This window comes from Coregonus lavaretus (assembly GCF_964263955.1).
Source record: "Coregonus lavaretus genome assembly, chromosome: 15".
Taxonomy (NCBI): domain Eukaryota; kingdom Metazoa; phylum Chordata; class Actinopteri; order Salmoniformes; family Salmonidae; genus Coregonus; species Coregonus lavaretus.
Genome location: NC_140002.1, coordinates 28,044,320 through 28,072,261, shown reverse-complemented (window position 1 = coordinate 28,072,261; position 27,942 = coordinate 28,044,320). Strand labels below are relative to the sequence as shown.

Sequence of the window (27,942 nt, the reverse complement as noted above, 5' to 3'; positions counted from 1 at the left end):
AACAGCTTATTAGAAATCATTGGGTTAATTGACTGTTGACGGGTTATAAGATAGCAAGTCACTGTTGCTTTCACCATACAAGTCAGCCACACTTGACCCAGCACATGATCTGTCTCTGTGCCTGAGCTGGTTTGCTAATGTTACTAAAATTAGTGTTGTGATATGTTTGTTTACGTGCAGTGACTGCCAGGCAGGAGTGGCAACGATGAGTCTGAATGCAACTGCATTACTGCAAGCTTGCTGAGAGAGGCAGTGGGTTGGCTAATTTTGATCGGTTACATTAGAGAATATATATTTGACAAACACGTATCAAGTACAACTATGCAGATAACTATGCATCATTCTTGAGATTTTAAGATGGAAAAAAATCATAGCCACATAACAATCGGATTTGGAAGAAGAAGTCCAACATTATTTCCTAATTTTTGTTAGGTTATTAGAGGTCAGAATGAGCCATAGTTCGGTTGTTCACTAACATTAGCTATACGAAGCAAACGATCTAGTGAGCTAGCTGCTGACAGCATAGTCCTCACACCATAGCAGCTGTTTACTTAACTCAACTCTTTAGGTAAAATGGCTACCTAGCTGCCGTATTACACAGTCATGAGATTTATCTGAGGGTGTTACTATCCCTCAGATTACCATCCAGCACCACATCCTTTGATTAGTGTTGATGATTATATGATTTGGCAACATTAGAGACCATACTCTCTATTGACTTAGTTCAGAACAGCAGGAGGTATGTTATGGTCATGTTATTTGGTTAAATAAGGCCATATACAGTGCATTTGGAAAGTATTCAGACTCCTTCCCTTTTCCACATTTTGTTAAATAAGGCCATATACAGTGCATTCAGAAAGTATTCAGACTCCTTCCCTTTTCCACATTTTGTTAAGTTACAGCCTTATTCTAAAATGGATTAAATTATTTTCCCCCCTCATCAATTTACACACAGTACCCCATAATGACAAAGTGAAAATAGGTTTTTAGAAATGTTCGATTTATTTTATTTATTATTTTAACACATTTATTTACGTAAGTATTCAGACCCTTTGCTATGAGACTCGAAATTGAGCTCAGGTGCATCTTGTTTCCATTGATCATCCTTGATGTTTCTACAACTTGATTGGAGTCCACCTGTGGTAAATTCAATTGACTGGACTTGATTTGGAAAGGCACAAACCTGTCTATATAAGGTCCCATAGTTGACAGTGCATGTCAGAGCAAAAACCAAGCCATGAGGTCGAAGGAATTGTCCTTAGAGCTCCGAGACAGGATTGTGTCGAGGCACAGATCTGGGGAAGGGTACCAAAACATTTCTGCAACATTGAAGGTCCCCAAGAACACAATGGCCTCCATCATTCTTAAATGGAAGAAGTTTGGAACCACCCAGGTTCTTCCTAGAGCTGGCTGCCCGGCCAAACTGAGCAATCGAGGGAGAAGGGCCTTGGTCAGGGAGGTAACCAAGAACCCGATGGTCACACTGATAGAGCTCTAGAGTTCCTCTGTGGAGATGGGAGAAACTTCCAGAAGGACAACCATCTCTGCAGCACTCCACCAATCAGGCCTTTGTGGGAGAGGGGCCAGACGGAAACCACTCCTCAGTAAAAGGCACATGACAGGCCGCTTGGAGTTTGCCAAAAGGCACCTAGTGACTCTCATGAAACCAAGATTGAACTCTTTGGCCTAATTGCCAAGTGTCACATCTGGAGAAAACCTGGCACAATCCCAACGGTGAAGCATGGTGGTGGCAGCATCATGCTGTGGGGATGTTTTTCAGCGGCATGGACTGGGAGACTAGTCAGGATTGAGGAAAAGATTAACAGAGCAAAGTACAGAGATCCTTGATGAAAACCTGCTCCAGATTGCTCAGGACCTCAGACTGGGGTGAAGGTTCACCTTCCAACAGGACAACGACCCTAAGCACAGGCAAGACAACTCAGGAGTGGCTTCAGGACAAGTCTCTGAATGTCCTTGAGTGGCCCAGCCAGAGCCTGGACTTGAACCCGATCGAACGTGTCTGGAGAGACCTGAAAATAGCTGTGTAGCAATGCTCCCCATCCAACCTGACAGAGCTTGAGAGGATCTGCTGAGAAGAATGGGAGAAACTCCCCAAATACAGGTGTGCCAAGCTTGTAGCGTCATACCCATGAAGACTCTGCTGTAATCGCTGCCAAAGGTGCTTCAACAAAGTACTGAGTAAAGGGTCTGAATATTTTTTTTACTTTTTAATTTGTAAGTCGCTCTGGATAACAGCGTCTGCTAAATGACGTAAATGTAAATGTACCCCTTTTCGCCCCAATTTCGTGATATCCAATTGGTAGTTAGTCTTGTCCCATCTCTGCAACTCCCGTACGGACTCGGGAGGGGTGAAGGTCGAGAGCCATGCGTCCTCCGAAACACCACCCTGCCAAGCCGCACTGCTTCTTGACACACTGCTCACTTAACTTAACCCGGAAGCCAGCCGCATCAATGTGTCAGAGGAAACACCGTACAACTGGCGACCGCATCAGCGTGCATGGGCCCGGCCCGCCACAGGAGTCGCTAGAGCGCGATGGGACAAGGACATCCCGGCCGGCTAAACCCTCCCCTAACCTGGACGACACTGTGCCATCGCCTCATGGGTCTCCCGGTCGCGGCCGGCTGCCACACAGCCCGGGATCGAACCCGGATCTGTAGTGATGCCTCAAGCACTGCAGTGCCTTAGACTGCTGCGCCACTTGGGAGGCAGGGTCTGAGTACTTATGTAAATGTGATATTTCTGTTTTTTTATTTGTAATACATTTGCGAGAATTTCTATAAACCTCTTTTTGCTTTGTCATTATGGGGTAATGTGTGTAGATTGATGAAGAAAAAATACAATTTAATCAATTTTAGAATAAGGCTGTAACGTAACAATGTGGGAAAAGTCAAGGGGTCTGAAAACTTTCAGAAGGCACTGTATGTATTGCTGCCCTGTGAAATTGCAATACACCTAGGTAGTAACACACAGGAGGCAATGTATCAATGTTTTGAATGCTGTCATGCCTGGTTGCATGTAAGCCTAAGTTCACTCACATTGGATACAGGATATGTAAACTCCTTGGTGTTGTAACACTTGGGAATGCAGAATGCTCATTCCTTTAACATGTCGTAAAGCCTCAGAGTGGACTCTCTCGCAGGCAGCCAGGCCAGGCCCGCTGTGCTGGTGTCATTCACTGGCACTGACCTCCTGGTAAGGGGAAACTTTGTGCGACAGACAGACGCTCTAGACTTGCCACATGAGGATGAGTTGAGGTGTGTGGGTCAGCTTCCAGACAACTGTCAGGGCAAAAGGGGCCTGAACTCTATCTCCCCTCTCACCCTCTGTTGGGTTCTGCCTGCTTGTAGCTAGCCTATAGCTAGTACGTTCATAAACGTGACCAAACTAAAATGCAATTTCTACAGGACAGTTGCTCTTTCTCAACAATCTCTCAGTGAAGTGCTTCAGTCTGCTAAAGTCGTTGGCTAATACTTTGAATCACGAAAACCACAACACACCAATCAGTTGAGGTTTATTAGGGGCAATTCCACAAACATTTCGATTGGTCGAAAGAACAGGATGACTCTCGGTCGACCAAGATTTTAATTCTTTTTTTAGTCATTTAGCAGACGCTCTTATCCAGAGCGACTTACAGTTAATGCATACATTTTCATACTGGCCCCCCGTGGGAAACGAACCCACTACCCTGGCGTTGCAAGCACCATGCTCTACCAACTGAGCTACAGGGGACAGCCCAACAACTACTGCTAGCCAGAGCAAGATGAGCTCAAATCTAACCAAGGAACATTAGATAAACAAGCATTTCACTACACCTGATATAACATCTGTTAAACGTGTATGTGACAAATAACATTTGATTTGATTTAAACCCTCTCAAACCTTTTCTGCTAGTTGCACATCAAAATTGCACTGATAATCTATGGGGAATTGTAGCCAACTCGTCCTTCTGCAGCTTGCCTGCCAATGCATGAATTCTTGTCCCAACCAAGCACCCAAGCTAACTGGATAAAGTTGGCTAGCTTGCTAGCTAGCTACTTCAAGACACAAATGAGAGAACATCTCACTCTGACCATTTTACTCGCCATAGCAGAGTTGGTTAGGCTGTTTACATGTTATCTAGAGCATTCGTGACTAACTATTACATTTATTTTGCCTACGTTTACTGACACAGGTCATATCTAGCGGGTGTTGTGCATTCGTAAATTCATCCGTTATTCTGCTCTCTGAAATCGGAGTCGATAGCAAGAGTGAATTTTCGAACGGAAGAGATGCTAACTGGATAACAGTCGTTCTTGTTAGCTAACCAAATGACACCTGCATCTCTAGATGTGTATAGCCACCGAAAAACGATATGAGGGGGAAAAAGTCAGTCACTCACCCACTCCTCCAATGACTTTACATGACATCCTCCTAGCAGCTAGCCATCTACACTACATGGCAAAAGTACGTGGACACCCCTTCAAATTAGTGAATTTGGCTATTTCAGCCACACCCGTTGCTGACTGGTGTATAAAATCGAGCACCCAGCCATGCAATCTCCATAGACAAACATTGGCAGTAGAATGGCCCGTACCGAAGTGCTCAGATGCCACCTTTCCAACAAGTCAGTTCGTCAAATTTCTGCCCTGCTAGAGCTGCCCCGGTCAACTGTAAGTGCTGTTATTGTGAAGTGGAAACGTCTAGGAGCAACAACGGCTCAGCCGCAAAGTGGTAGGCCACACAAGCTCACAGAACGGGATCGCCGAGTGCTGAAGCGCTTTGCGTGTAGAAATCGTCTGTCCTTGGTTGCAACACTCACTACAGAGTTCCAAACTGCCTCTGGAAGCAACGTCAGCACAATAACTGTTCATCAGGAGCTTCATGAAATGGGTTTCCATGGCCAAGCAGCCACACACAAGCCTAAGATCACCATGTGCAATGCCAAGCGTCGGCTGGAGTGGTGTAAAGCTTGCCGCCATTGGACTCTGGAGCAGTGGAAACTCGTTCTCTGGAGTGATGAATCACGCTTCACCATCAGGCAGTCCGACGGACGAATCTGGGTTTGGCGGAGGCCAGGACAACGCTACCTGCCCGAATGCATAGCTCCAACCGTAAAGTTTGGTGGAGGAGGAATAATGGTCTGGGACTGTTTTTCATGGTTCAGCTAGGCCCCTTTGTTCCAGTGAAGGGAAATCTTAACGTTACACCATATAATTACATTCTAGACGATTTTGTGCTTCCAGATGTGGCATTAGTTTGGGAAGGCCCTTTTCCTGTTTCAGCATGACAATGCCCCTGTGGACAAAGCGAGGTCCATACAGAAATGGTTTATTGAGATCTGTGTGGAAGAACTTCCCTGGCCTGCACAGAGCCCTGACCTGCACAGAACCCTGACCTCACTAATGCTCTTGTGGCTAAATGGTAGTAAGTCCCTGCAGCAATGTTCCAACATCTAGCGGAAAGCCTTCCCAGACGAGTGGAAGCTGTTATAGCAGCAAAGGAGGGACCAACTCCATTTTAATTCCCATGATTTTGGAATACGATCTTTGATGAGCAGGTGTCCACATACTTTGCAACGTTAGGCTCTGTGTTTTTAGCTTGCTACATAAATAGATACGCTAGCCTATTAGCCACATTATGACTGACTTTTGATCATTGCCCTTGCTATACTGAACAAAAATATAAACGCAATATATAAAGTGTTGGTGCCATGTTTCATGAGCTGCAATAAAATATCCCAGAAATGTTCCATATGCACAAAAAGCTTATTTCTCTCAAATGTTGTGCACACATTTGTTTACATCCCTTTGTTTACATCCATGTTAGTGAGCATTTCTCATTTGCCAAGATATGGCGTCATGTGGGCTAGCGGTTTGCTCATGTCAACGTTGTGAACAGAGTGCCCCATGGTGGCGGTGGGGTTATGGTATGGGCAGGCATTAGCTACGGACAACGAAGACAATTGCATTTTATCGATGGCAATTTGAATGCAGCGATACATGACGAGATCCTGAGGCCCATTGTCGTGCCATTCATTCGCCGCCATCACCTCATGTTTCAGCATGAAAATACAATGCTCCACGTCACAAGGGTCTATACACAATTCCTGGAAGCTGAACATGTCCCAGTTCTTCCATGGCCTGCATACTCACCAGACATGTCACACATTGAGTGTGTTTTGGATGCTCTGGATCGACGTGTACGACAGCGTGTTCCAGTTTCCGCCAATATCCAGCAACTTCGCACAGCCATTGAAGAGGAGTGGGACAACATTCCACAGGCCACAATCAAAAGCCTGATCAACTCTATGCGAAGGGGATGTCGCGCTGCATGAGGGAAATGGTGGTCACTCCAGATACTGACTGGTTTTTCTGATCCACGCGCCTACTTTTTTTTTTTAAGGTATCTGTGACCAACAGATGCATATCTGTATTCCCAGTCATGTGAAATCCATAGATTAGGGCCTAATTTATTTATTTCAATTGACTGATTTCCTTATATGAACTGTAACTCAGTAAAATCTTTGAAATTGTTGCATGTTGCGTTTTATATTTTTGTTCAGTATAGTTTGATTGTATTGACATTCCCAGCCTTGATTACATTCGTTGTTTTTGTCAAAAATATTTAGTCATTGAAACTGAAACCGTGCATCCTGAATGGAGGCAGCAAACAATGTACAAGGCCAGCTGTGATTTACAACCTGATAGCAATATTTTTGGGCCTACCAAGAAATGTATTGGTGAAATTATATTACTCATGCAGTGAACTGCATCCATCTAGTCTGCCAACAATGCCTTAGGTTCTATTTGACTCCACATTGCATGACGTACACTATTTTAAAAACTTCTTATAAAGTTGGTTTTGTAGCATAAACTGGGAATTTGATATATTCTTTTACTGATTATGATGGTCTGTTATATATCTGCAAAGTAGTTAAAACGCTGTCAGTTCCACTTTAAAAAAAACAATAGCAATCCTATCCTGTCATGTTATTGAACATGCAACTACTGTAATGAAGCAGAGAATGAAATACATAATTTTCAAACATTTGCCAAAATGCAATTTGCGGGACAACGCTGTTCTAAAAGATGAACCTGATGCGAGCCATTTCATGTGACAGAGATTAACATCTCCGTTAGAAATTTAGAGGGAAAATGCCTTTTAGCTTCTGGACAACGAAAGAAAGTTGATATTAAAACCAGTAGAACAGGAGGAAAAGGCTGAAACGTTTTTGGTTGCTATCTTAGCTGTTGTATGTTAGCTGCTTCGTGCTGCTCGTCCCTCTTCCATTGCTCCCTGCAGCCTGTCTTTTGAGTTGCCTAGCAACAAGTCTCTCCGCTCTGGCTTGCTCGCAGCTCACTGACTAGACAGCCATATAGTTGACGTAAGAAAGCTACTTTCTAACTCCATAAACTAAATGTACATTACTATTTTCGGCAAAATAATAATTCCGGTCGACCAAGATGCTTCCTGTTTTATGACTGACGATTTTGTTAAATTCTGACATCAATTTAATTCCACAAAATTATGCAAATTAACCTATAGATTTATAAGCATGACTGGTCAGATTTATTTTCAGCAGCTACCAGTAACCGACTAACAGTTAACCATTAACATCCCTAGTGTTGATTATAAGTTGGCAGGTGTCTTTACTTCAACATTATTGTGTTTTGATGTATTTCTAATACCTTTTTAATACTTTTTCCTGGTAGATGTTTTCCATCTGTTTGACCAGAAACCTAAGCCTTTGCTTATTCCATCTTTTTAGGATGGAAAATTGTTTAAATGTATATATGCCTTAATTTCTGCAATATATAGACTCTTAGCTTTGATTTTATACCCAATTTGACATGCTCCTTCACATGTTGGTGCTCATGGGTCCTTTTGAATGGAAATGACCTTAGCTAATAGAGCAAAGCAATAAATGATAGATCATGTTCTGTTTGGAATTAAGAGACGCCCAATAATAGTGAGGTTCTTTTAAATTCCAGTCTGGGGAGGAGTGTGTTGGTTTGGCTCAGTCAGGGAGAACTTGGCATAGTAGCTGTTTCTGGGTTTGACTCACCGTCCTAAGAACACTGCCTAGTATTGTTGACGCCTATCCTGAATGGGAGCCGGGCCAGAGAGGGAGAGACAGACAGAGCGGGCTTGGTTGGTTGGTGTATTATTTATCTTCAGTTACTCTAACAGAGGTGTGAAGTGAACTGTGAATTCCCTCTCTCTAATGGCCCTGTGAAACACAGGTGCCCCAGTCATAGCCAGGGCGAAACACTTTCAATTTTAACCCCCTGTGAAATATCTGGAGGTAGTCACAAAGGAGCTGTGGGAAAGTGGGCACAAGTGGAGCAGTAGTAAGCACTACACGCCCATATTTATTTTGTGGTAAACATGGGCTGTCCATGATGGCATCTTTGCAGCACACAGCCACTTGTAACAGTGTACTTACTGTACTAGCCTCTATGGCTGCTATCCTAGGACCTAGAATAGTGGGCTGAGCCTCAGATCCTGACAGTAAGTGCTCTCCGTCATTGTTTGGAGCATTGGAGCGCACTCGACCAGGGTGTGTAATGCACTGGCTCATTGTTTAGTGGACACGGCCATTGTGTGGTGGTAAGCCCTTGCACCCCAGCTGGGGTTGACATGCGACAGCAGGGCAGACATGAGTGCACAGTGCAGTCTCGTCCTCTCCACCAGCTAAAGCCTGTCTGTCAGGTGATGAGAGCAGTGGTCAGTGGTCCAGATAAGGCTTGCATGGATTCGGTAAAACATTGTAGCCTACTTGCAATGCATCACCCTCTGCAGCCTAGCTAGCTTGGTTCAATTATGATTGTCAGACATTTTGTGCTCTTGCTGATTGTGTTGTTCTGCTAGTGAATTGATGGAGAGTGATGTGTGTCCTGTCATGTCCTTCTCTCTCTCTGCCTGTCTCTCTGATGACCTGTGTGTCTCCTGACAGCATCAGCAGACTCTACTGAACCAGCTGAGGGAGGTCACAGGCACCACAGACGTGCAGCTGCTCCAGCAGGCCCTGCAGGTAACACACACACAAACACAGAGGCCCTGTGGTGCGGCTGCAGTGATGTTAGAATGACTCACACATCTCCCCAATTCCCCTATCTAATTCCCCTCTTTTTAGATCTCTCAATTTGCAATGTCTGATCGTGTTGATATTTAGTCCGACACAAGGTTGTTTAAAATAGTCAATCTTTCCCTCTTGCTGATACTGGTTTTCAGGGATGCATTTCATTTATTTGACACAGTTTAAAATGTTACTGTTTAGTGTTTATGTTCTAAAATCTCCAGTGAGAGTTCTGTAAATTATTTATTTTCCACCAATTAATCAGCCCATAAGCTTTATTGATCTCCCAGAATAAGTGTGTGTTGACAGTCTACATCTCAACCAGTCTCTGACTGTCTAGCTCTAACACTGCTGTCCCTGCAGGTCAGTCATGGAGACCTGGCGGAAGCGGTGGCCTTTCTGACGGAGAAGAACGCCAAGGTGCCCCAGCAGGATGAGGACACCTACTACCAAACCACCCAGGTGGGCAACGACAGATACATCAGCGTTGGCAGCCAGGCAGACACCAGTGAGTACCTACCTCACCCAGCACTGCCTGGGGCAGGCCCTAGCCAGGGAGATACTAGTGAGTACCACTACCTACCTCATCTCATGTGTATGCATAAGAAAAAATCTGTAGGCCTCAATCCTGAATATACTGTATGTGAATGATTAACACTACTGTCTCCCCTGATTCCATTTCTATCATATTTTGCCAATCGTTCCCATTCATTTTGGTATTGAAGCTCTAAGTGAGCAGTTAACATTGCATGAAGGTCTGAGTGGGATGGCTGTTAGCAGGATGCCTCCTGGCTCTCATGCAAGACAGGGGGTTATTTTGTTGAAATTACATGGTGTCATCTCTGGGGAATTTTCTGAGATGGGTACGAGAAGTCCTGCAGAGGCATATCCTTTTCTGTTCAGGAACACCGGAGAAGGTCATATATCCTGACACGCCCCTTTGACTTTAATGCATGAGTGGCCTGATTTAATGAACTTACACGCTTCCTTGGATACATGTCAAATAAGGAAAACAACCTAGCTAACCCAGTTTATGGAGTATAGAGTAGTCTGGAGGGAGGGGAAAACCATGTTGCTCCATTTACTACTCTGATGATGACTAACCTTTTGTCTTTTTATAGGCTTTTCTAATATTAAAAGCTACTGTACACTACTAAGCTCTCCTCTTCCCTTTGTGTCGTTTTACGCTGTGATAAAAAGGATATGGTCGGTTTGCCCTTTCCCCTGACACTTATGTGAGAGGGATTATAAAGTCAGTAAGGCCTGAATCTTAACTTGTAATCTGTGTACTTAACTCAATTTCAGCATAGAATTATGACACGTGTCATCTGCATTGTTGGTTAAGGGCTTGTAAGTAAGCATTTCACTGTAAGGTCTACACCTGTTGTATTCGGCACATGTGACAAATACAATTTGATTTGATGTATGTATTAAAGGACTACGCGTGTGTTGTTTCAGATGTTATTGACCTGACAGGCGATGACAAGGATGACCTCCAGAGGGCCATCGCTCTCAGCCTGGAGGAGTCCAGCCGGGCCTTCAGGGAGACGGGCATCACCGACGAGGAGCAGGCCATCAGCAGGTAGACTGGGCTCAACACCACCACCATGCTATTGGCTGGGCTGAGCGGAGAGGAGGAGCATACTGGGAGTTGGAATGTTTGTTTGAATGGTGAAAGGTCAACATTATGCGCATTCGAATCAGATTGAACAAGGCACTGTGCAGATTTGCTTATCTTTGTTTTGTAGAGTTGCTAAATGTCAACATTATGCTTTGTTGGGGTTTTGCACATAATAAATGTTATTTGATTAAAGTGGGGGTATTTTTAGACTGGTTGTGTTGTACTCTTTGCAGAGTTCTGGAGGCCAGTATAGCAGAGAACAAGGCAAGCCTGAAGCGGACACACACGGAAGTGTGGAGTGACTCGCCCAATCCCCATGACAGGAAGAGAATGGAGAACTGCCCTGTGGGTCTCAAGAACGTGGGCAACACCTGCTGGTTCAGTGCCGTCATCCAGGTGGAGACACAACCCAAACACACACCCTTCATACAACGCAAAGCATCCTATATCAATGTTATTCATTAGATATAGACCCTCTATTTACAATTACATTAGTGTACTAGAGCTCTTTCCAGCCCTGCCTGTCATAAGGTATGGATTATGTTGTTACTCTAAAGAACCCCTGGTAGAGGGCAAAGTGAGCAGAAATATGCTGGATGAGTACTGGATACAGCTTCACATGGTCCCTGCCCCTATGTGTAATGGGACTCTTAAAGGAGACAGCACAGTCACACGTTTCAGCTCCTTCTGTTCCCAGAATTAGAGATTTACTGAAATCAGATGATGAAATGAAGTGATAACTCCACTAATCTTACTTATTTCCTAATTATTTAATCCTTTTATCAAAAGGATTGGAAGTTTGGTTTGTAACTTCAAACTTGGTCACATCACTCCGCTAACATCCTTTTGTAATTTATCATACCAATACAGCATTTCAACAGCTAGCAGTAACAGGGTGATAACATCCATAGTAAAAACCGATGTTGACCACCTCACTATATAGGAACTTCCATGATCTCTTTTGATATTGCAAAAATGTTTAATGCTGGTTGAAAGCTAAATGAATGTCACTCAGTAAAACTGACTATTTTCTCTTTGTCTGCTTGTTTCCAGTCCCTGTTCAACCTGCTGGAGTTCCAGAGGCTGGTGCTGCACTATTCTCCTCCTGCCAGAGTCCAGGACCTTCCTCGCAACCAGAAGGTGAACCACCACCACCCACCCAAACAACCCATATCAACACTCAGCAGTGAGGCTTAGGCCCAAAAACCCCTGACCAATATGTTGCAGAGATAGTGGCACTGGAACACAGGTTAAACCTTATAGGCGACAGCCAGGGAAAGGTCCGGTTAGCTCTCTCCCCCGAGTACTAGACTTGTGTCCTTTGAGACCCATGGCTCCTCAGCTGGACAGCTATCCCTCCTGTTAGCCTCTGAGCTGGGCTCTGGCACTGAGGTCCTGGCCCTGTGATGAGAGACTCGACCTTCTGGGTTGTAAATCAATGCCCTCACTGAGCAACAGCTCTATTTGGTTGCAGTGTGAGCTGATCTTGCCTCAGGTTCCAGTGGTTCACACTGCCCACTGACTGCCCAGTTGATTCACTACCTCTAGACCAGGGGTGTCAAACTCATTTTAGCTCAGGGGCCACATGGAGGAAAATCTATTCCCAAGTGGGCCGGACCGGAAAAATCATGGTATATATAACTTAAAAACAACAACTTCAGATTGTTTTCTTTGTTTTAATACGATCAACATACAACATAAAGCTGGAGCCTGAGGACAGTGTGTCCAAAATAGTACAAGCACAACATCACTATTAATCATAAAACACGTCAAGTTTATTTGAAAATTCTAAAGAAAAAGAACACACAAACACACAATGCCTCAGTGATTAACAGAACTGTTTCACAGATCACATAACTATATCAGGGTGTCATTTCTCAGGCAGAAATGTAGATAAAAATAATGAAATCCTGTTCACCAAACAAGTGCAAGAACCACAGAGTCAAGAATAGGTTAAATATACAAATAAAATAAAAACAATTAAAAACAATAGCACATCAACATATAAACATAAAGCTGGAGCCTGAGGACAGTGTCCAAAAGCACAACATCATTATTAATCATAAAACACCTCAAGTTATTTGAAAGTTCTGAGGACAAAAAACACACAAACACACAATGCCTCAGTGATTAACAGAACTGTTTCACAGATCACATAACTATATCAGGGTGTCATTTCTCAGGCAGAAATGTAGATAAAAAGAATGAAATCCTGTTCACCAAACAAGTGCAAGAACCACAGAGTCAAGAATAGGTTAAATATACAAATAAAATCAATTAAAAACAATAGCACATCAACATAAAAACATATAAACATAAATCTGAAAGCGTTGCTCAAACTCCCGTAACAGTCCCGTTATTTTATCTTTGAACCGCTTCATGTCTGCCACATGTTGGGTCGCGCACACATTTTTCAGACAGGGGAAGTGAGCTGCATCACCACCGGCAAGTTGCGTCTCCCACAATGACAGCTTCAACTTGAAAGAACGTATGCTGTCATAATACTGCGTGACAACTTTGTTGTGCCCTTGCAGCTGTTTGTTCAAGTTATTCAGGTGCTCTGTAACATCCACCATAAATGCAAGGTCCGGCATCCATTCTGCGGAATGAAATTCTAACACTGGTTTGCCCTTTTCTTCCATGAACTGTTCAATTTCTTCTCGTAAATCAAAGAAACGCCTCAGCACAGCACCTCGGCTTAACCATCTTACCTCAGTGTGGTATGGCAGGCCATAGATGTGGTCTTTCTCTCTGAGAAGGCTGTCAAACTGACGGTGATTCAGGCTTCTGGATCGGATGAAATTAACAGTTTGGATGACCACCTTCATGACGTTATCCATCTTTAATGACTTGCAACACAAAGCCTCCTGGTGCAAAATACAGTGAAAAGTCAAAAAATCACGTCCTCCATTTGCAGATTGCAACTGTGTTTCTTGTCAGGCTGATATTTGCAAAAGACTGCCGCTTTTCAGGGCACACAATCTCCGCTGCCTTCATCATGCATGTTTTTACAAATTCACCCTCACTAAATGGTTTTGAAGCCACTGCGATTTCATTAGCAATGAGGTAGCTATCTTTCACTGCAGCGTCACTGATGTCTCGGCTGTGAGTAAACACAGACTGCTGTTTCTTCAGACCCGCCAACAGTTCATTCACCTTCTCTCATCTCCACTGTCCTTGAAAGTTGTCATATTTGTCGGCATGAAGACTCACATAGTGGCGACAAAGGTTATATTCTTTCAGCACTGCAACATGCTCTGAACACACCAAACATACAGCTTTCCCATTCAATTCCGTGATTAAATAGGATGACAATTTTTCTTGGAACACTCTGCACTCTGCGTCCACTTTTCTATTTTTTGACAGAGACATATTGGGGCAATGAGGGTTCCAAAGCACATAATGTTAAAAGTAGAAGCCGTAATAAATATCGCGGGCAAAACAAAGTAGCTCATTGGCTGCACGTGCTTGACCTACTTGCTCTGCCCCGGTATAAACAGTTTGCTTGCTTAACACAATTGCTATTGCGCCATCCAGTGGACGCAATTGGAACAGCAGTTTATTTTATTGAAAAATTGCAGCGCATTTTTATACTTTACAATTATTTATTTTTATTTTTTATTTTTATCATCTCGCGGGCCGGATTAAACCCGTTTGCGGGCCTGATCTGGCCCGCGGGCCGTACGTTTGACACCCCTGCTCTAGACCCAGCCACAGGGAGGGTGGATGGAGAGGATTTGATGAAGCACGCTGTAGCCCTAGCGGTTCCCTCTCTGACACACCCAACAGTGACCATAACCCGTGACTCACACCAGCTCAGCCCCCCCCCCCCCCTTGTTGTCTGCACAGCAGTGTTTCCACTGCACTCATTTTGCTGTGGTGCTGCGCCACTGCAAAATCATTCCCGCCACGCTGAGGCGCATTTTGAAGATGCTAGAACATTCCACATCTACTTTTCATCTGCAAACAAAACGAGTAAATAATAGAAAAATCTAACAACCCCATAGTAGAAAAGTTTACATTTTTACCTAGTAGGCTTATTGTGTTCTATGCTAGATAAATATTCCTCTCGTGGCGCATTCATGTTATAAGCGCCATAGGGAGAGAAACATGCATTCTGACTATGCACAACAATTCTTGCAATCGTGAAAACAGGAGTTTTAATGGCTTTTGTTAAAAAGAGGGGAATCCCAGCTTTCCATTCCTACTTTATTTATTTCTCCACTCCTAAATATGCGCGAATTGCGCCATTTTAAACCCAGGGTTTTTAGCATGTTACCGAGCTGCAATTTGCAGTGAGTGCATAGGAGAGAGTGGGGCTAAATGTAACACCGGTCAATTGTAGGGTGACAAAATAATTTATTTAGAATGACTTAAAAAAGTGTGGCGAGTTACCCTAACAGGTAGGCCTACATTATATTCAGTGTTTATGCAAGTTTTTTTGGGACATAAAATTCATCAATATGATAATAACTAGTTAAAAGATCACATTTGAGATGGCTAATGATTAGCCCAATAGGGTAAATGCAGATAGGCAACCCCATGCTTCAGCCTATTTATTTGCACTTTGCTGCATCAGTTGGGCTAAAGGTTATAATGTTTATTGCTAATAGCATATCTGATAATATGGACCATGCATAGGCTATATACTGTACATGGCCCAATATGTTAATCATTTTAGCAATGTGTTATTGGGTTAATTTCTGGAGGTGAAATTCTATTTTAGATGATGTCAGCATACTTATTTTCATTCATTTTGGAGTAGAATGTCCTTTTAAAAAGTCACCAGAACTGAGCTCCTCAGTCCTTCTAGATAAGAATTATAGGAGGGACCCCCCTCCCCCCTTCAACCCCCTCCGCGACCCATTCCCCCCACTGCTACACATTTTTCCAGAGGATACACTGCTGCACAGCATGTTTCTCCCAACCGCTTCCCATGGTTTGTGGGTAGCGCACATCCGCTAATCTGGGCAAAGCCTCTGCTGCTGTTGCTATGTTGCGCCAGTCATCTTGGGGTCTTAGTCTCTAGTCCCTCTGCCTAATATCACTGACCCACTCCTGAACCAACGGAGGAGGGACACTTCTAGGGCTTAGGCTCTAATCGCGCACAAAGAGGGCACTAATGCAAGGTTTTCTTTTAATTGCTCTGTTTGTCAATGACGCTCGACTTCGAAGTAAGGCTTTTCCTTTGCCGGTGTCACATAAGTGTCCATTTCTTTTTGTCACAGATATGGGCTTGAGCAATGAGTCCTCTGTGTTCTCAACACGCACCATAGGCTTGATGTGTAATTTAGAACTTATTCATTCATTGGTAGTAGTTGTGGTGCAGCCAGCCAGTCCTGCTGTATGTAGAGCAGTGGAGGACTCCCTCTGGTTATCACATCTCACGCCAGCTCCAGCTCACAGATTTACTGGGTCAGCGCAGCATTACTAGGCTCCAATAGAAAAGCACATTCCCTTGCATAAACTGGGGAAATACTCCTCTTTCATATATTGATGGGCACACCATCACCATCATAAAGCATAGAATTTGAAAAAATTATAATGGGTATTATAGTATTACTTCTTAATTCAGTCACCATGGTCTGAAAGATGGTTGACATAAAAACCCTGGAATTTGACAGAGATTTGGAAACCCGTATTCCCTTGCTCTAGAAGGCGGGTTGTCATGATAACTAATGTCCCTGTGTGTGTGTGTGTGTGTGTGTGGTTCCCGGTTGTCGTTCCGTAGGAGCACAGAAACCTGCCCTTCATGCAGGAGCTTAGGAATCTGTTCTCCCTCATGGTGGGTTCTAAGAGGAAGTACGTGGACCCGTCGTGTGCCGTGGAGATCCTCAAGGACGCCTTCAAGTCCAGCGAGTCTCAGCAGGTAAACATCCTAGCTATCACTCTGTAAAACCTGCTAAGGTAAACCAATCGATCTGTCCATGAAATGTACTTATAAAGCCCTTTTTACAACAGTTATCACAAAGGGCTTTACATTAGTCCGGTCTAGACCCCCCAAAAAAGCAAGCAAACAGCAGAGTGGAAATACAAATTCAAAATGATTCTTAACGTTTGGGAAACCCTGCACTACAAGAGCATGGTGTGCTTGCCTGCGGAGCAGCAAGGGGAACTGCCCCTCCCTACCTTCAGGCTATACTCAAAACCTACATCCCAACCAGAGCACTCCGTTCTGCCACCTCTGGTCTCTTGGCCGTCCCACCCCTACGGGAAGTCAGTCAAAGCTTTTCTCTGTCCTGGCACCCCAATGGGGGAACCAGCTTCCCCATGATTCTAGGACAGCAGAGTCCCTGCCCCCCCCCCACCATTTCTGTTAAGGTCCTGCGAGGTCGGCCGTCTGACCACTGTACTCATTAGTCATGGCCATAGTCCACTCTACTCTGGTTGACCCCAATTAGAGGGCACAACTGACTTCTGTAAGCCACCCTCTGGGCCTAATGGTTGCTTTTGAAGCCTAACAATTACATTTGACCTGACACTGGTGTATACAAATCTACCTCAACAATTACCAAGTCCCTCAGTATAAGCCCACTTAACCTCCTTTCCATGTTTTAAATCTTGGTTATGTTCTGTAGGTCTGAGATCTAGGTCTTCAATTCTACAGTGAAAGCAACGTTCTAATTGATCTGTCTGCTGCCTGTAAGTAGTGTTGTAATTGGTCTGTTTTGCTGTGTGTTGCCTGAACAGCAGGATGTTAGTGAGTTCACACACAAGCTGCTGGACTGGCTGGAGGATGCTTTCCAGATGAAGGCAGAGGAGGACAGGTACGACAACACGCCTTGCTAACGTCAACACACACACACAAACGGTGTGATTCATCCCCCTAGGAGACTGGACACATCATGCCTTCTCTGTGTTTCCATACAGTATATGTATCGTAGTGAATTTAGTAAGCATTTTTTGAAGGTCCATGTAAAAAAGAGGCTAGGAGCATTATTCACATGGCTTAGAGGCTAAAGCGTCCTCTTCTACCCGTTGTGTATGTGCGCACACTGTGACTCACCCCAATGAATGTGTGTGTTTTGACTCTGATCTCTTTCCGTTCCCAGAGAGGGTGAGAAGCCCAAAAACCCGATGGTGGAGCTGTTCTACGGCCGGTTCCTGGCTGTTGGTGTTCTAGAAGGTAAGAGAGGGAAGCAAGCATGTTAGAACGACCCTGGGTAGGAGAAGAGGTGACGGGAGAGAGATAAGGCTCAGCCGTCAGTTCCCTGCTTCGAAGTAGCAGCAAGGAGAGGGAGGGAGAGTCCTTGCCCCTGGTAATGAAAGGTGACCTTGTTTTAATGAGATGTGGCACATGTAAAAGCACATGGCTGCAGAGCATTGATCCTGGAGGACCTTGACGTCTGATTGGAATTTTGCTTATTATGCATGACAATACTGGCCCAGAGCCGCCAGACACAAAGCTGGGCCAGCAAGGCAGCTTCTGCTCCTTCTTAAATGACCTTAATGCCACATTTGCATGTCCGCTAACTTCCCCTTTCTAGGATGTGTTTTTTGTTGTTGTCAGTCAGTACTCAGCTGCTGTAGTCAGTGCAGTGGGTTGGCTAAAGGCGTCCGCATGCTTCCCATCCGGAACAGTTCGTGCATATATTGTGATTATGATGTGTGCGCACATTTTTTTCTTGAGGCAAACCGAAGTTCAGAAGCTGAAGTCTAAGCCTCTTTGTTGGTGATTGGTCAACAGTAGGGAATCTTCAATGAAGTGTTTGTCATTCAGCTATAGACGACTAGTTTTCATGCACATTTCTTGACTTGAGAAATACTGCTCCACAAATCCTAGTTAGATGTAAAACTGTGCGACTAAGATCTCATCGGCCAAAACGTAAACATTTATGACAGATTTCTTGAGTTATTTTAGATTCATTCTGACTATTTTGAGGAAGTGTATACTGGCTAAGGCATCTCAAGATGGGCAAACCGTACTATTGCCGCTTTTTTCAAGCGAAGGTCGAAGTTATGCGAGCACACTCGTTCGGTTCGCTTAGCCAAGTTTGGCTAGGTGCCAGCCGAACTGAAGCATGCAGCAGCCTTAAGGCTCTGCAGGGCAGCAGGCTGTGCTGTATTTACAGTCAATTAGTGGATGTGATCGCCACCTGGGTTCAAGTACTACTTGTTTTCTGATTTTCATTGAGCTTGCCTGGCTCAATGGAACCAATGATAAAGTCCTAGAAAGTATAAAACCTGCCCATCTGGCATACCGAATAGGTTCAATCCAAAAAAGCATATTTGAATTTAGGCCTGGCTATGATGACTGATGCTGAACTCAGCCTGGCTGTAAATTAGTGTGAAATGGGTCTTCTCTCACACACACTTGACCCACTTCCTCCCTGGCCTCGCCATATGGTACACACACACACACACACACAGGCTAGGGCCGCACCTCTGAGGAATAGTACTGCATAATAGGGCACAACTGCCTCTACCAAATCCCAGTGCTTTTTCAGTTAGTTGTTGGTAATGAGGCCCCAACTGTGGTTATGTGTGGGTGTGAGGAATGCTTGTGTTGGTGTACAAATGTTGTTTACATTTCTGTGCTTCTGCTCCCTTTCCTCACAGGAAAGAAGTTTGAGAACACCGAGATGTTTGGGCAGTACCCGCTGCAGGTGAACGGCTTTAAGGACCTGCATGAGTGTCTGGAGGCGGCCATGATCGAGGGGGAGATCGAGTCCCTGCACTCATCTGCAGAGAACTCTGCCAAGTCTGGACAGGAGGTCAGTGCTGCTGCTTATAAAAAAATAACAGCAACTAACACTGGAGTTTTAACTGTAATAGATGTGTAATAGGGAAAATGAAACTCCAAAGCATGTTCCGAACCTATAGTTAGACACACACAAAATGTACAGGCAAAGAAATTATAGGAAGTACCATTACATTTCTGTTCAACAACTAAATGTTACCAGTAGCCCACTAAAACAGCCCATCTAGGCCTATTTAAAAATAGACGGGTGCTTGAATAATTCAGGAGATGAGTGGGACTGACTCCCACAGCGTTGGCCTAGCCTGTGACCCCTGACCTCTTCTTTGACCCAGCTAGCCTTGCATTGACCCCTGGCCAGGGTTAGCCCCACCTCAGCCTGGGCAGCCAGCCCCACAGCATAGCAGCTGGTACTAGCTAATTACTAGTCCCCCTCACATCACAGATGGACCTGGGACTGAGCCCTCTGGACTAGACCCAGCTACTGGCAGGAGGGGACACTGAGTAGAGAGAAAGGGTTAGAGGGAGAAACGGGTCAGGGAGAGAGAAGGAGAGACTGGGGGTGGATGGAGAATGAGAGGGGGGAAGTGAGAGTGAGCATGAGAGCTACCTGGGATTTAATGAAACAGGAAAGCTGTATGTGATGTCCCTGTGTGGGTGCAGCACATGGGAGAACGACTGCCCCTGTCATTGAAGCCACGAAGTTCAAGGCTGACTACGGAACTGCAGGCATTGTTTGCAGAAAACAGGATCCCCCATTTTAGCGAATGGGCAAATGGCAATCTTTGTGGTCAATCTTCTTAGCATCTTTAAGCCAATTTCCTGCAATTCTACAAATTTTTCCATGGAGCTGAGAGAACTTCTTGCAGTTTTAAAGCTACTTTCCTACAATTCTATGCGTTTGACGAAGTCTAAAGCTGTGTTTTAACTATACTGTTAAATTAATTGTTTTGGGAATTTTTCAATTCTCCCTGACTGTCTAGCTTTAATTTGGTGATTTTTAGTTCTCAAAGATTATATTATGTGTGTGTGTATGTGTGTGTATATATATATATATATATGTATGTGTGTGTATATATATATATATACACACACACATACAGTGAGGGGAAAAAGTATTTGATCCCCTGCTGATTTTGTACGTTTGCCCACTGACAAAGAAATGATCAGTCTATAATTTTAATGGTAGGTTTATTTGAACAGTGAGAGACAGAATAACAACAAAAAAATCAATAAAAACGCATGTCAAAAATGTTATAAATTGATTTGCATTTTAATGAGGGAAATAAGTATTTGACCCCTCTGCAAAACATGACTTAGTACTTGGTGGCAAAACCCTTGTTGGCAATCACAGAGGTCAGACGTTTCTTGTAGTTGGCCACCAGGTTTGCACACATCTCAGGAGGGATTTTGTTCCACTCTTATTTGCAGATCTTCTCCAAGTCATTAAGGTTTTGAGGCTGACGTTTGGCAACTCTAACCTTCAGCTCCCTCCACAGATTTTCTATGGGATTAAGGTCTGGAGACTGGCTAGGCCACTTCAGGACCTTAATGTGCTTCTTCTTGAGCCACTCCTTTGTTGCCTTGGCCGTGTGTTTTGGGTCATTGTCATGCTGGAATACCCATCCACGACCCATTTTCAATGCCCAGGCTGAGGGAAGGAGGTTCTCACCCAAGATTTGACGGTACATGGCGCCGTCCATCGTCCCTTTGATGCGGTGAAGTTGTCCTGTCCCCTTAGCAGAAAAACACCCCCAAAGCATAATGTTTCCACCTCCATGTTTGACGGTGGGGATGGTGTTCTTGGGGTCATAGGCAGTATTCCTCCTCCTCCAAACACGGTGAGTTGAGTTGATGCCAAAGAGCTCGATTTTGGTCTCATCTGACCACAACACTTTCACCCAGTTCACTTCAGATGGCCATGTATATGTGCTTTCTTGAGCAGGGGGACCTTGCGAGCGCTGCAGGATTTCAGTCCTTCACGGCGTAGTGTGTTACCAATTGTTTTCTTGGTGACTATGGTCCCAGCTGCCTTGAGATCATTGACAAGATCCTCCCGTGTAGTTCTGGGCTGATTCCTCACCGTTCTCATGATCATTGCAACTCCACGAGGTGAGATCTTGCATGGAGCCCCAGGCCGAAGGAGATTGACAGTTATTTTGTGTTTCTTCCATTTGCGAATAATCGCACCAACTGTTGTCACCTTCTTACCAAGCTGCTTGGCGATGGTCTTATAGCCCATTCCAGCCTTGTGTAGGTCTACAATCTTGTCCCTGACATCCTTGGAGAGCTCTTTGGTCTTGGCCATGGTGGAAAGTTTGTAATCTGATTAATTGATTGCTTCTGTGGACAGGACTCTTTTATACGGGTAACAAGCTGAGATTAGGAGCACTCCCTTTAAGAGTGTGCTCCTAATCTCAGCTCGTTACCTGTATAAAAGACACCTGGGAGCCATACATCTTTCTGATTGAGAGTGGGTCAAATACTTATTTCCCTCATTTTAAAATGCAAATCAATTTATAACATTTTTGACATGCGTTTTTCTGGATTTTTTTGTTGTTATTCTGTCTCTCACTGTTCAAATAAACCTACCATTCAAATTATAGACTGATCATTTCTTTGTCAGTGGACAAACGTACAAAATCAGCAGGGGATCAAATACTTTTTTCCCTCACTGTACATACATACATACATACATACATACATACATACATACATACATACATACAGTACCGGTCAAAAGTTTTAGAACACCTACTCATTCAAGGGTTTTTTCTTTATTTTTACTATTTTCTACATTGTAGAATAATAGTGAAGACATCAAAACTATGATATAATACATATGGAATCATGTAGTAACAAAAAAAGTGTTAAACAAATCAAAATATATTTTGAAAAACAAACTATAGTCCCACTAAGCCCAGACACGGCGGTTGGAACCAAAAATCGACAATTTGGACGGAAACAAAAATCTCAAATTTGGACTCCAGACCAAAGGACAAATTTCCACTGGTCTAATGTCCATTGCTCGTGTTTCTTGGCCCAAGCAAGTCTCGTCGTCTTATTGGTGTCCTTTTTAGTAGTAGTTTCTTTGCAGCAATTTGACCATGAAGGCCTGATTCACAGTCTCCTCTGAACAGTTGATGTTGAGATGTGTCTGTTACTTAAACTCTGTGAAGAATTTATTTGGGCTGCAATTTCTGAGGCTGGTAACTCTAATGAACTTATCCTCTGCAGCAGAGGTAACTCTGGGTCTTCCATTCCTGTGGCGGTCCTCATGAGAGCCAGTTTCATCATAGCGCTTGATGGTTTTTGCGACTGCACTTGAAGAAATGTTCAAAGTTCTTGAAATTGTCCGTATTTACTGACCTTCATGTCTTAAAGTAATGATGGACTGTCGTTTCTCTTCGCTTATTTGAGCTGTTCTTGTCATAATATGGACTTGGTCTTTTACCAAATAGAGCCATCTTCTGTATACCCCCCTACGTTACATTTTACATTTTCGTCATTTAGCAGACGCTCTTATCCAGAGCGACTTACAAATTGGTGCATTCACCTTATGATAGCCAGTGGGACAACCACTTTACAATATATCAAAACAAATTTGGGGGGAGGGTAGAAGGATTACTTTTATCCTATCCCAGGTATTCCTTGAAGAGGTGGGGTTTCAAGTGTCTCCGGAAGGTGGTGAGTGACTCCGCTGTCCTGGTGTCGTGAGGGAGCTTGTTCCACCATTGGGGTGCCAGAGCAGCGAACAGTTTTGACTGGGCTGAGCGGGAACTGTGCTTCCGCAGAGGTAGGGGGGCCAGCAGGCCAGAGGTGGATGAACGCAATGCCCTTGTTTGGGTGTAGGGACTGATCAGAGCCTGAAGGGACGGAGGTGCCGTTCCCCTCACTGCTCCGTAGGCAAGCACCATGGTCTTGTAGCAGATGCGGGCTTCAACTGGAAGCCAGTGGAGTGTGCGGAGGAGCGGGGTGACGTGAGAGAACTTGGGAAGGTTGAACACCAGACGGGCTGCAGCGTTCTGGATGAGTTGTGGGGGTTTAATGGCACAGGCAGGGAGCCCAGCCAACAGCGAGTTGCAGTAATCCAGACGGAAGATGACAAGTGCCTGGATTAGGACCTGTACCGCTTCCTGTGTAAGGTAGGGTCGTACTCTGCGAATGTTGTAGAGCATGATCCTACAGGATCGGGTCACCCTACCTTGCCACAACACAACTGATTGGCTCAAACGCATTAAGAAGGAAAGAAATTACACAAATTAACTTTTTAGAAGGCAAACCAGTTAATTGAAATGCATTTCAGGTGACTACCTCAGGAAGCTGGTTGAGAGAATACCAAGAGTGTGCAGAGCTGTCATCAAGGCAAAGGGTGGCTATTTGAAGAATAAAGTATATTTTGTTTTGTGTAACACTTTTTTGGTTACTACATGATTCCATATGTGTTATTTCATAGTTTTGATGTCTTCACTATTATTCTACAATGTAGAAAATAGTAAAAATAAAGAAAAACCCTTGAATGAGTAGGTGTTCTAAAACTTTTGACCGTGTGTGTGTGTGTATATGTATATACAGTTGAAGTCGGAAGTTTACATACACCTTAGCCAAATACATTTAAACTCAGTATTTCACATTTCCTGACATTTAATCCTAGTAAAAATTCCCTGTTTTAGGTCAGTTAGGATAACCGCTTTTTTTTTAAATGTCAGAATAATAGTAGAGTGATTTATTTAAGCTTTTATTTCTTTCATTGCATTCCCAGTGGGTCAGAAGTTTACATACACTCAATTAGTATTTGGTAGCGTTGCCTTTAAATTGTTTAACTTGGGTCAAACATTTCGGGTAGCCTTCCACAAGCTTCCCACAATAAGTTGGGTGAATTTTGGCCCATTCCTCCTGACAGAGCTGGTGTGACTGAGTCTGGTTTGTAGGCCTCCTTGCTCGCACACGCCTTTTCAGTTCTGCCCACAAATTTTCTATAGGATTGAGGTCAGGGCATTGTTGGCCACTCCAATACCTTGACTTTGTTGTCCTTAAGCCATTTTGCCACAACTTTGGAAGTATGATTGGGGTCATTGTCCATTTGGAAGACCCATTTGCGACCAAGCTTTAACTTCCTGACTGATGTCTTGAGATGTTGCTTCAATATTTCCACATAATTTTCCTTCCTCATGATGCCATCTATTTTGTGAAGTGCACCAGTCCCTCCTGCAGCAAAGCACCCCCACAGCATGATGCTGCCACCCCCGTGCTTCACCGTTGGGATGGTGTTCTTTGGCTTGCAAGCTTCCCCCTTTTTCCTCCAAACATAACGATGGTCATTATGGCCAAACAGTTCTATTTGTGTTTCATCAGACCAGAGGACATTTCTCCAAAAAGTACGATCTTTGTCCCCATGTGCAGTTGCAAACCGTAGTCTGGCTTTTTTATGCCGGTTTTGGAGCAGTCAATCAATCAATCAATTTTATTTTATATAGCCCTTCGTACATCAGCTAATATCTCGAAGTGCTGTACAGAAACCCAGCCTAAAACCCCAAACAGCTAGTAATGCAGGTGTAGAAGCACGGTGGCTAGGAAAAACTCCCTAGAAAGGCCAAAACCTAGGAAGAAACCTAGAGAGGAACCAGGCTATGAGGGGTGGCCAGTCCTCTTCTGGCTGTGCCGGGTGGAGATTATAACAGAACCATGCCAAGATGTTCAAAAATGTTCATAAGTGACAAGCATGGTCAAATAATAATCAGGAATAAATCTCAGTTGGCTTTTCATAGCCGATCATTAAGAGTTGAAAACAGCAGGTCTGGGACAGGTAGGGGTTCCATAACCGCAGGCAGAACAGTTGAAACTGGAATAGCAGCAAGGCCAGGCGGACTGGGGACAGCAAGGAGTCACCACGGCCGGTAGTCCCGACGTATGGTCCTAGGGCTCAGGTCTCTCAGTTGGCTTTTCATAGCCGATCATTAAGAGTTGAAAACAGCAGGTCTGGGACAGGTAGGGGTTTCGTAACCGCAGGCAGAACAGTTGAAACTGGAATAGCAGCAAGGCCAGGCGGACTGGGGACAGCAAGGTGTCAGCATGCCCGGTAGTCCTGACGTATGGTCCTAGGGCTCAGGTTCTCAGAGAGAAAGAGAGAACGAGAGAATTAGAGAGAGCATACTTAAATTCACACAGGACACTGGATAAGACAGGAGAAGTACTCCAGGTATAACCAACTAACCCCAGCCCCCCGACACATAAACTACTGCAGCATAAATACTGGAGGCTGAGACAGGAGCGGTCCGGAGACACTGTGGCCCCATCCGAAGAAACCCCCGGACAGGGCCAAACAGGAAGGATATAACCCCACCCACTCTGCCAAAGCACAGCCCCCGCACCACTAGAGGGATATCCTCAACCACCAACTTACAATCCTGAGACAAGGCCGAGTATAGCCCACAGAGGTCTCTACCACAGCACAAACCAAGGGGGGGCGCCAACCCAGACAGGAAGATCACGTCAGTAACTCAACCCACTCAAGTGACGCACCCCTCCTAGGGACGGCATGAAAGAGCACCAGCAAGCCAGTGACTCAGCCCCTGTAACAGGGTTAGAGGCAGAGAACCCCAGTGGAGAGAGGGGAACCGGCCCGGCAGAGACAGCAAGGGCTGTTCGTTGCTCCAGAGCCTTTCCGTTCACCTTCACACTCCTGGGCCAGACTACACTCAATCATATGACCTACTGAAGAGATAAGTCTTCAGTAAAGACTTAAAGGTTGAGACCGAGTCTGCGTCTCTCACATGGGTAGGCAGACTGTTCCATAAAAATGGAGATCTATAGGAGAAAGCCCTGCCTCCCGCTGTTTGCTTAGAAATTCTAGGGACAATTAGGAGGCCTGCATCTTGTGACCGTAGCGTACGTATTGGTATGTACGGCAGGACCAACTCGGAAAGATAGGTAGGAGCAAGCCCATGTAACGCTTTATAGGTTAACAGTAAAACCTTGAAATCAGCCCTTGCCTTAACAGGAAGCCAGTGTAGGGAAGCTAGCACTGGAGTAATATGATCAAATTTCTTGGTTCTAGTCAGGATTCTAGCAGCCGTATTTAGCACTAACTGAAGTTTATTTAGTGCTTTATCCGGGTAGCCGTGGCTTCTTCCTTGCTGAGCGGCCTTTCAGGTTATGTCGATATAGGACTCGTTTTACTGTGGATATAGATACTTCTGTACCTGTTTCCTCCAGCATCTTCACAAGGTCATTTGCTGTTGTTCTGGGATTGATTTGCACTGAGAATGCCAAGAGTGTGCAAAGCTGTCACCAAGTTAAAGGGTGGCTATTTTAAGAATCTCAAATATAAAATACATTTGGATTTGTTTAACACTTTTTTGGTTACTACATGATTCCATATGTGTTATTTCATAGTTTTGATGTCTTCACTATTATTCTTCAATGTAGAAAATAGTAAAAATAAAGAATAACTCTTGAATGAGTAGGTGTCCCAAACTTTTGACTGGTACTGTATATGTATACATACACACACACACACCATCAATGCCTGCTTGGAATAATGACATAAATAATATTGGATAGAGGCTAGTGCTGAGCGATTTAGTGATTTTTGAGGTCTGTTCAATTCTTTAAAAATAATCAGTTTTGATCATTTTTCTTCAACATTAAATGCACTATGCATTATGTGGGTTGACTGCTGTAACAACACAGAGTAAAACAATTAATAAAAGTCCCATGAATTGTAGTGCCTGCCGATTTTACTGCTTATCACTTATTAACCATTTATTCACATTATTTTAAAAAAAATATTTCAGTTGTGTATATTACTTTTTTTTATTACTTTATTTCATTACAAGTCATCTCATCTCTATAGAGCTGTTGCCTATGCTGTGTGACACTCACTATTTTAGTAGGCCTAGTTCTTCAAAGTAAATAACATACTTTTATGACTGCTGAATACCAACTATCAATCACTTAGAAATAATTCTCTCTACTATTATTCTGACATTTCAGGTAGAGATACCTCATGAAGCAACTGCGCTCTATCCGTCTCGATTGCGCATTCTTCTCTCCTCGGTGTCTGCTTCACACTAACCTAACATAGCAGGAGTAAAAGAAACACAGACCGGACATGTAGGCTCTCAATGGATTATGATCATTATAGCGCAGAAAACGTGCTAATTATGTAGAATATTGGCCTGCTGGAAAGTACAACTCCTTACTACATCGCACAGTTCAAGCTTGATCTGATTTATCTCTAGGGAAACTGCTCAATGTGTGCATTGAGCTCACAGAAAAAAAAAACAGAACTAAATGGAATTCAAATAATTGAACCGACATTGGTCAATTAGTTGTTTAAAAAAATTAAAAATAGCTTACATTTCGATTTAATAACTCAGCACTACTAGAAGCACAACAATTTTAGTGGAACAGGCGTGAGTCATGTAGGAATTATTTCAAAACACGCTACACAAAACTACTAATTCCATAGATGGCGAAATTAAAAATTTGTTTATGGAAACCACATGACTCATATGACCAATTAGAAAACAAACTAAATT

General features: G+C 43.9%; 1 protein-coding gene across 7 annotated transcripts in view; it reads left to right on the top strand.

The window, feature by feature from the left end:
- The window catches only part of LOC311142745 (ubiquitin carboxyl-terminal hydrolase 25-like), a 56,762-nt gene that overhangs the window by 1,107 nt on the left and 27,713 nt on the right, over positions 1 to 27,942 (top strand). For 3 of the 7 annotated variants that reach the window (XM_084178409.1, XM_084178406.1, XM_084178411.1), the window contains exons 2-10: positions 8,958 to 9,035; positions 9,444 to 9,645; positions 10,539 to 10,662; positions 10,935 to 11,097; positions 11,755 to 11,841; positions 16,433 to 16,570; positions 17,392 to 17,468; positions 17,754 to 17,827; positions 19,261 to 19,415. In XM_084178409.1, coding sequence (XP_084034535.1) covers positions 8,958 to 9,035; positions 9,444 to 9,645; positions 10,539 to 10,662; positions 10,935 to 11,097; positions 11,755 to 11,841; positions 16,433 to 16,570; positions 17,392 to 17,468; positions 17,754 to 17,827; positions 19,261 to 19,415 — 1,098 coding nt within the window. The remainder of the gene's footprint in view (positions 1 to 8,957; positions 9,036 to 9,443; positions 9,646 to 10,538; positions 10,663 to 10,934; positions 11,098 to 11,754; positions 11,842 to 16,432; positions 16,571 to 17,391; positions 17,469 to 17,753; positions 17,828 to 19,260; positions 19,416 to 27,942) is intronic. The other 4 variants (XM_084178410.1, XM_084178408.1, XM_084178412.1 and 1 more) reach the window with 2 other exon arrangements.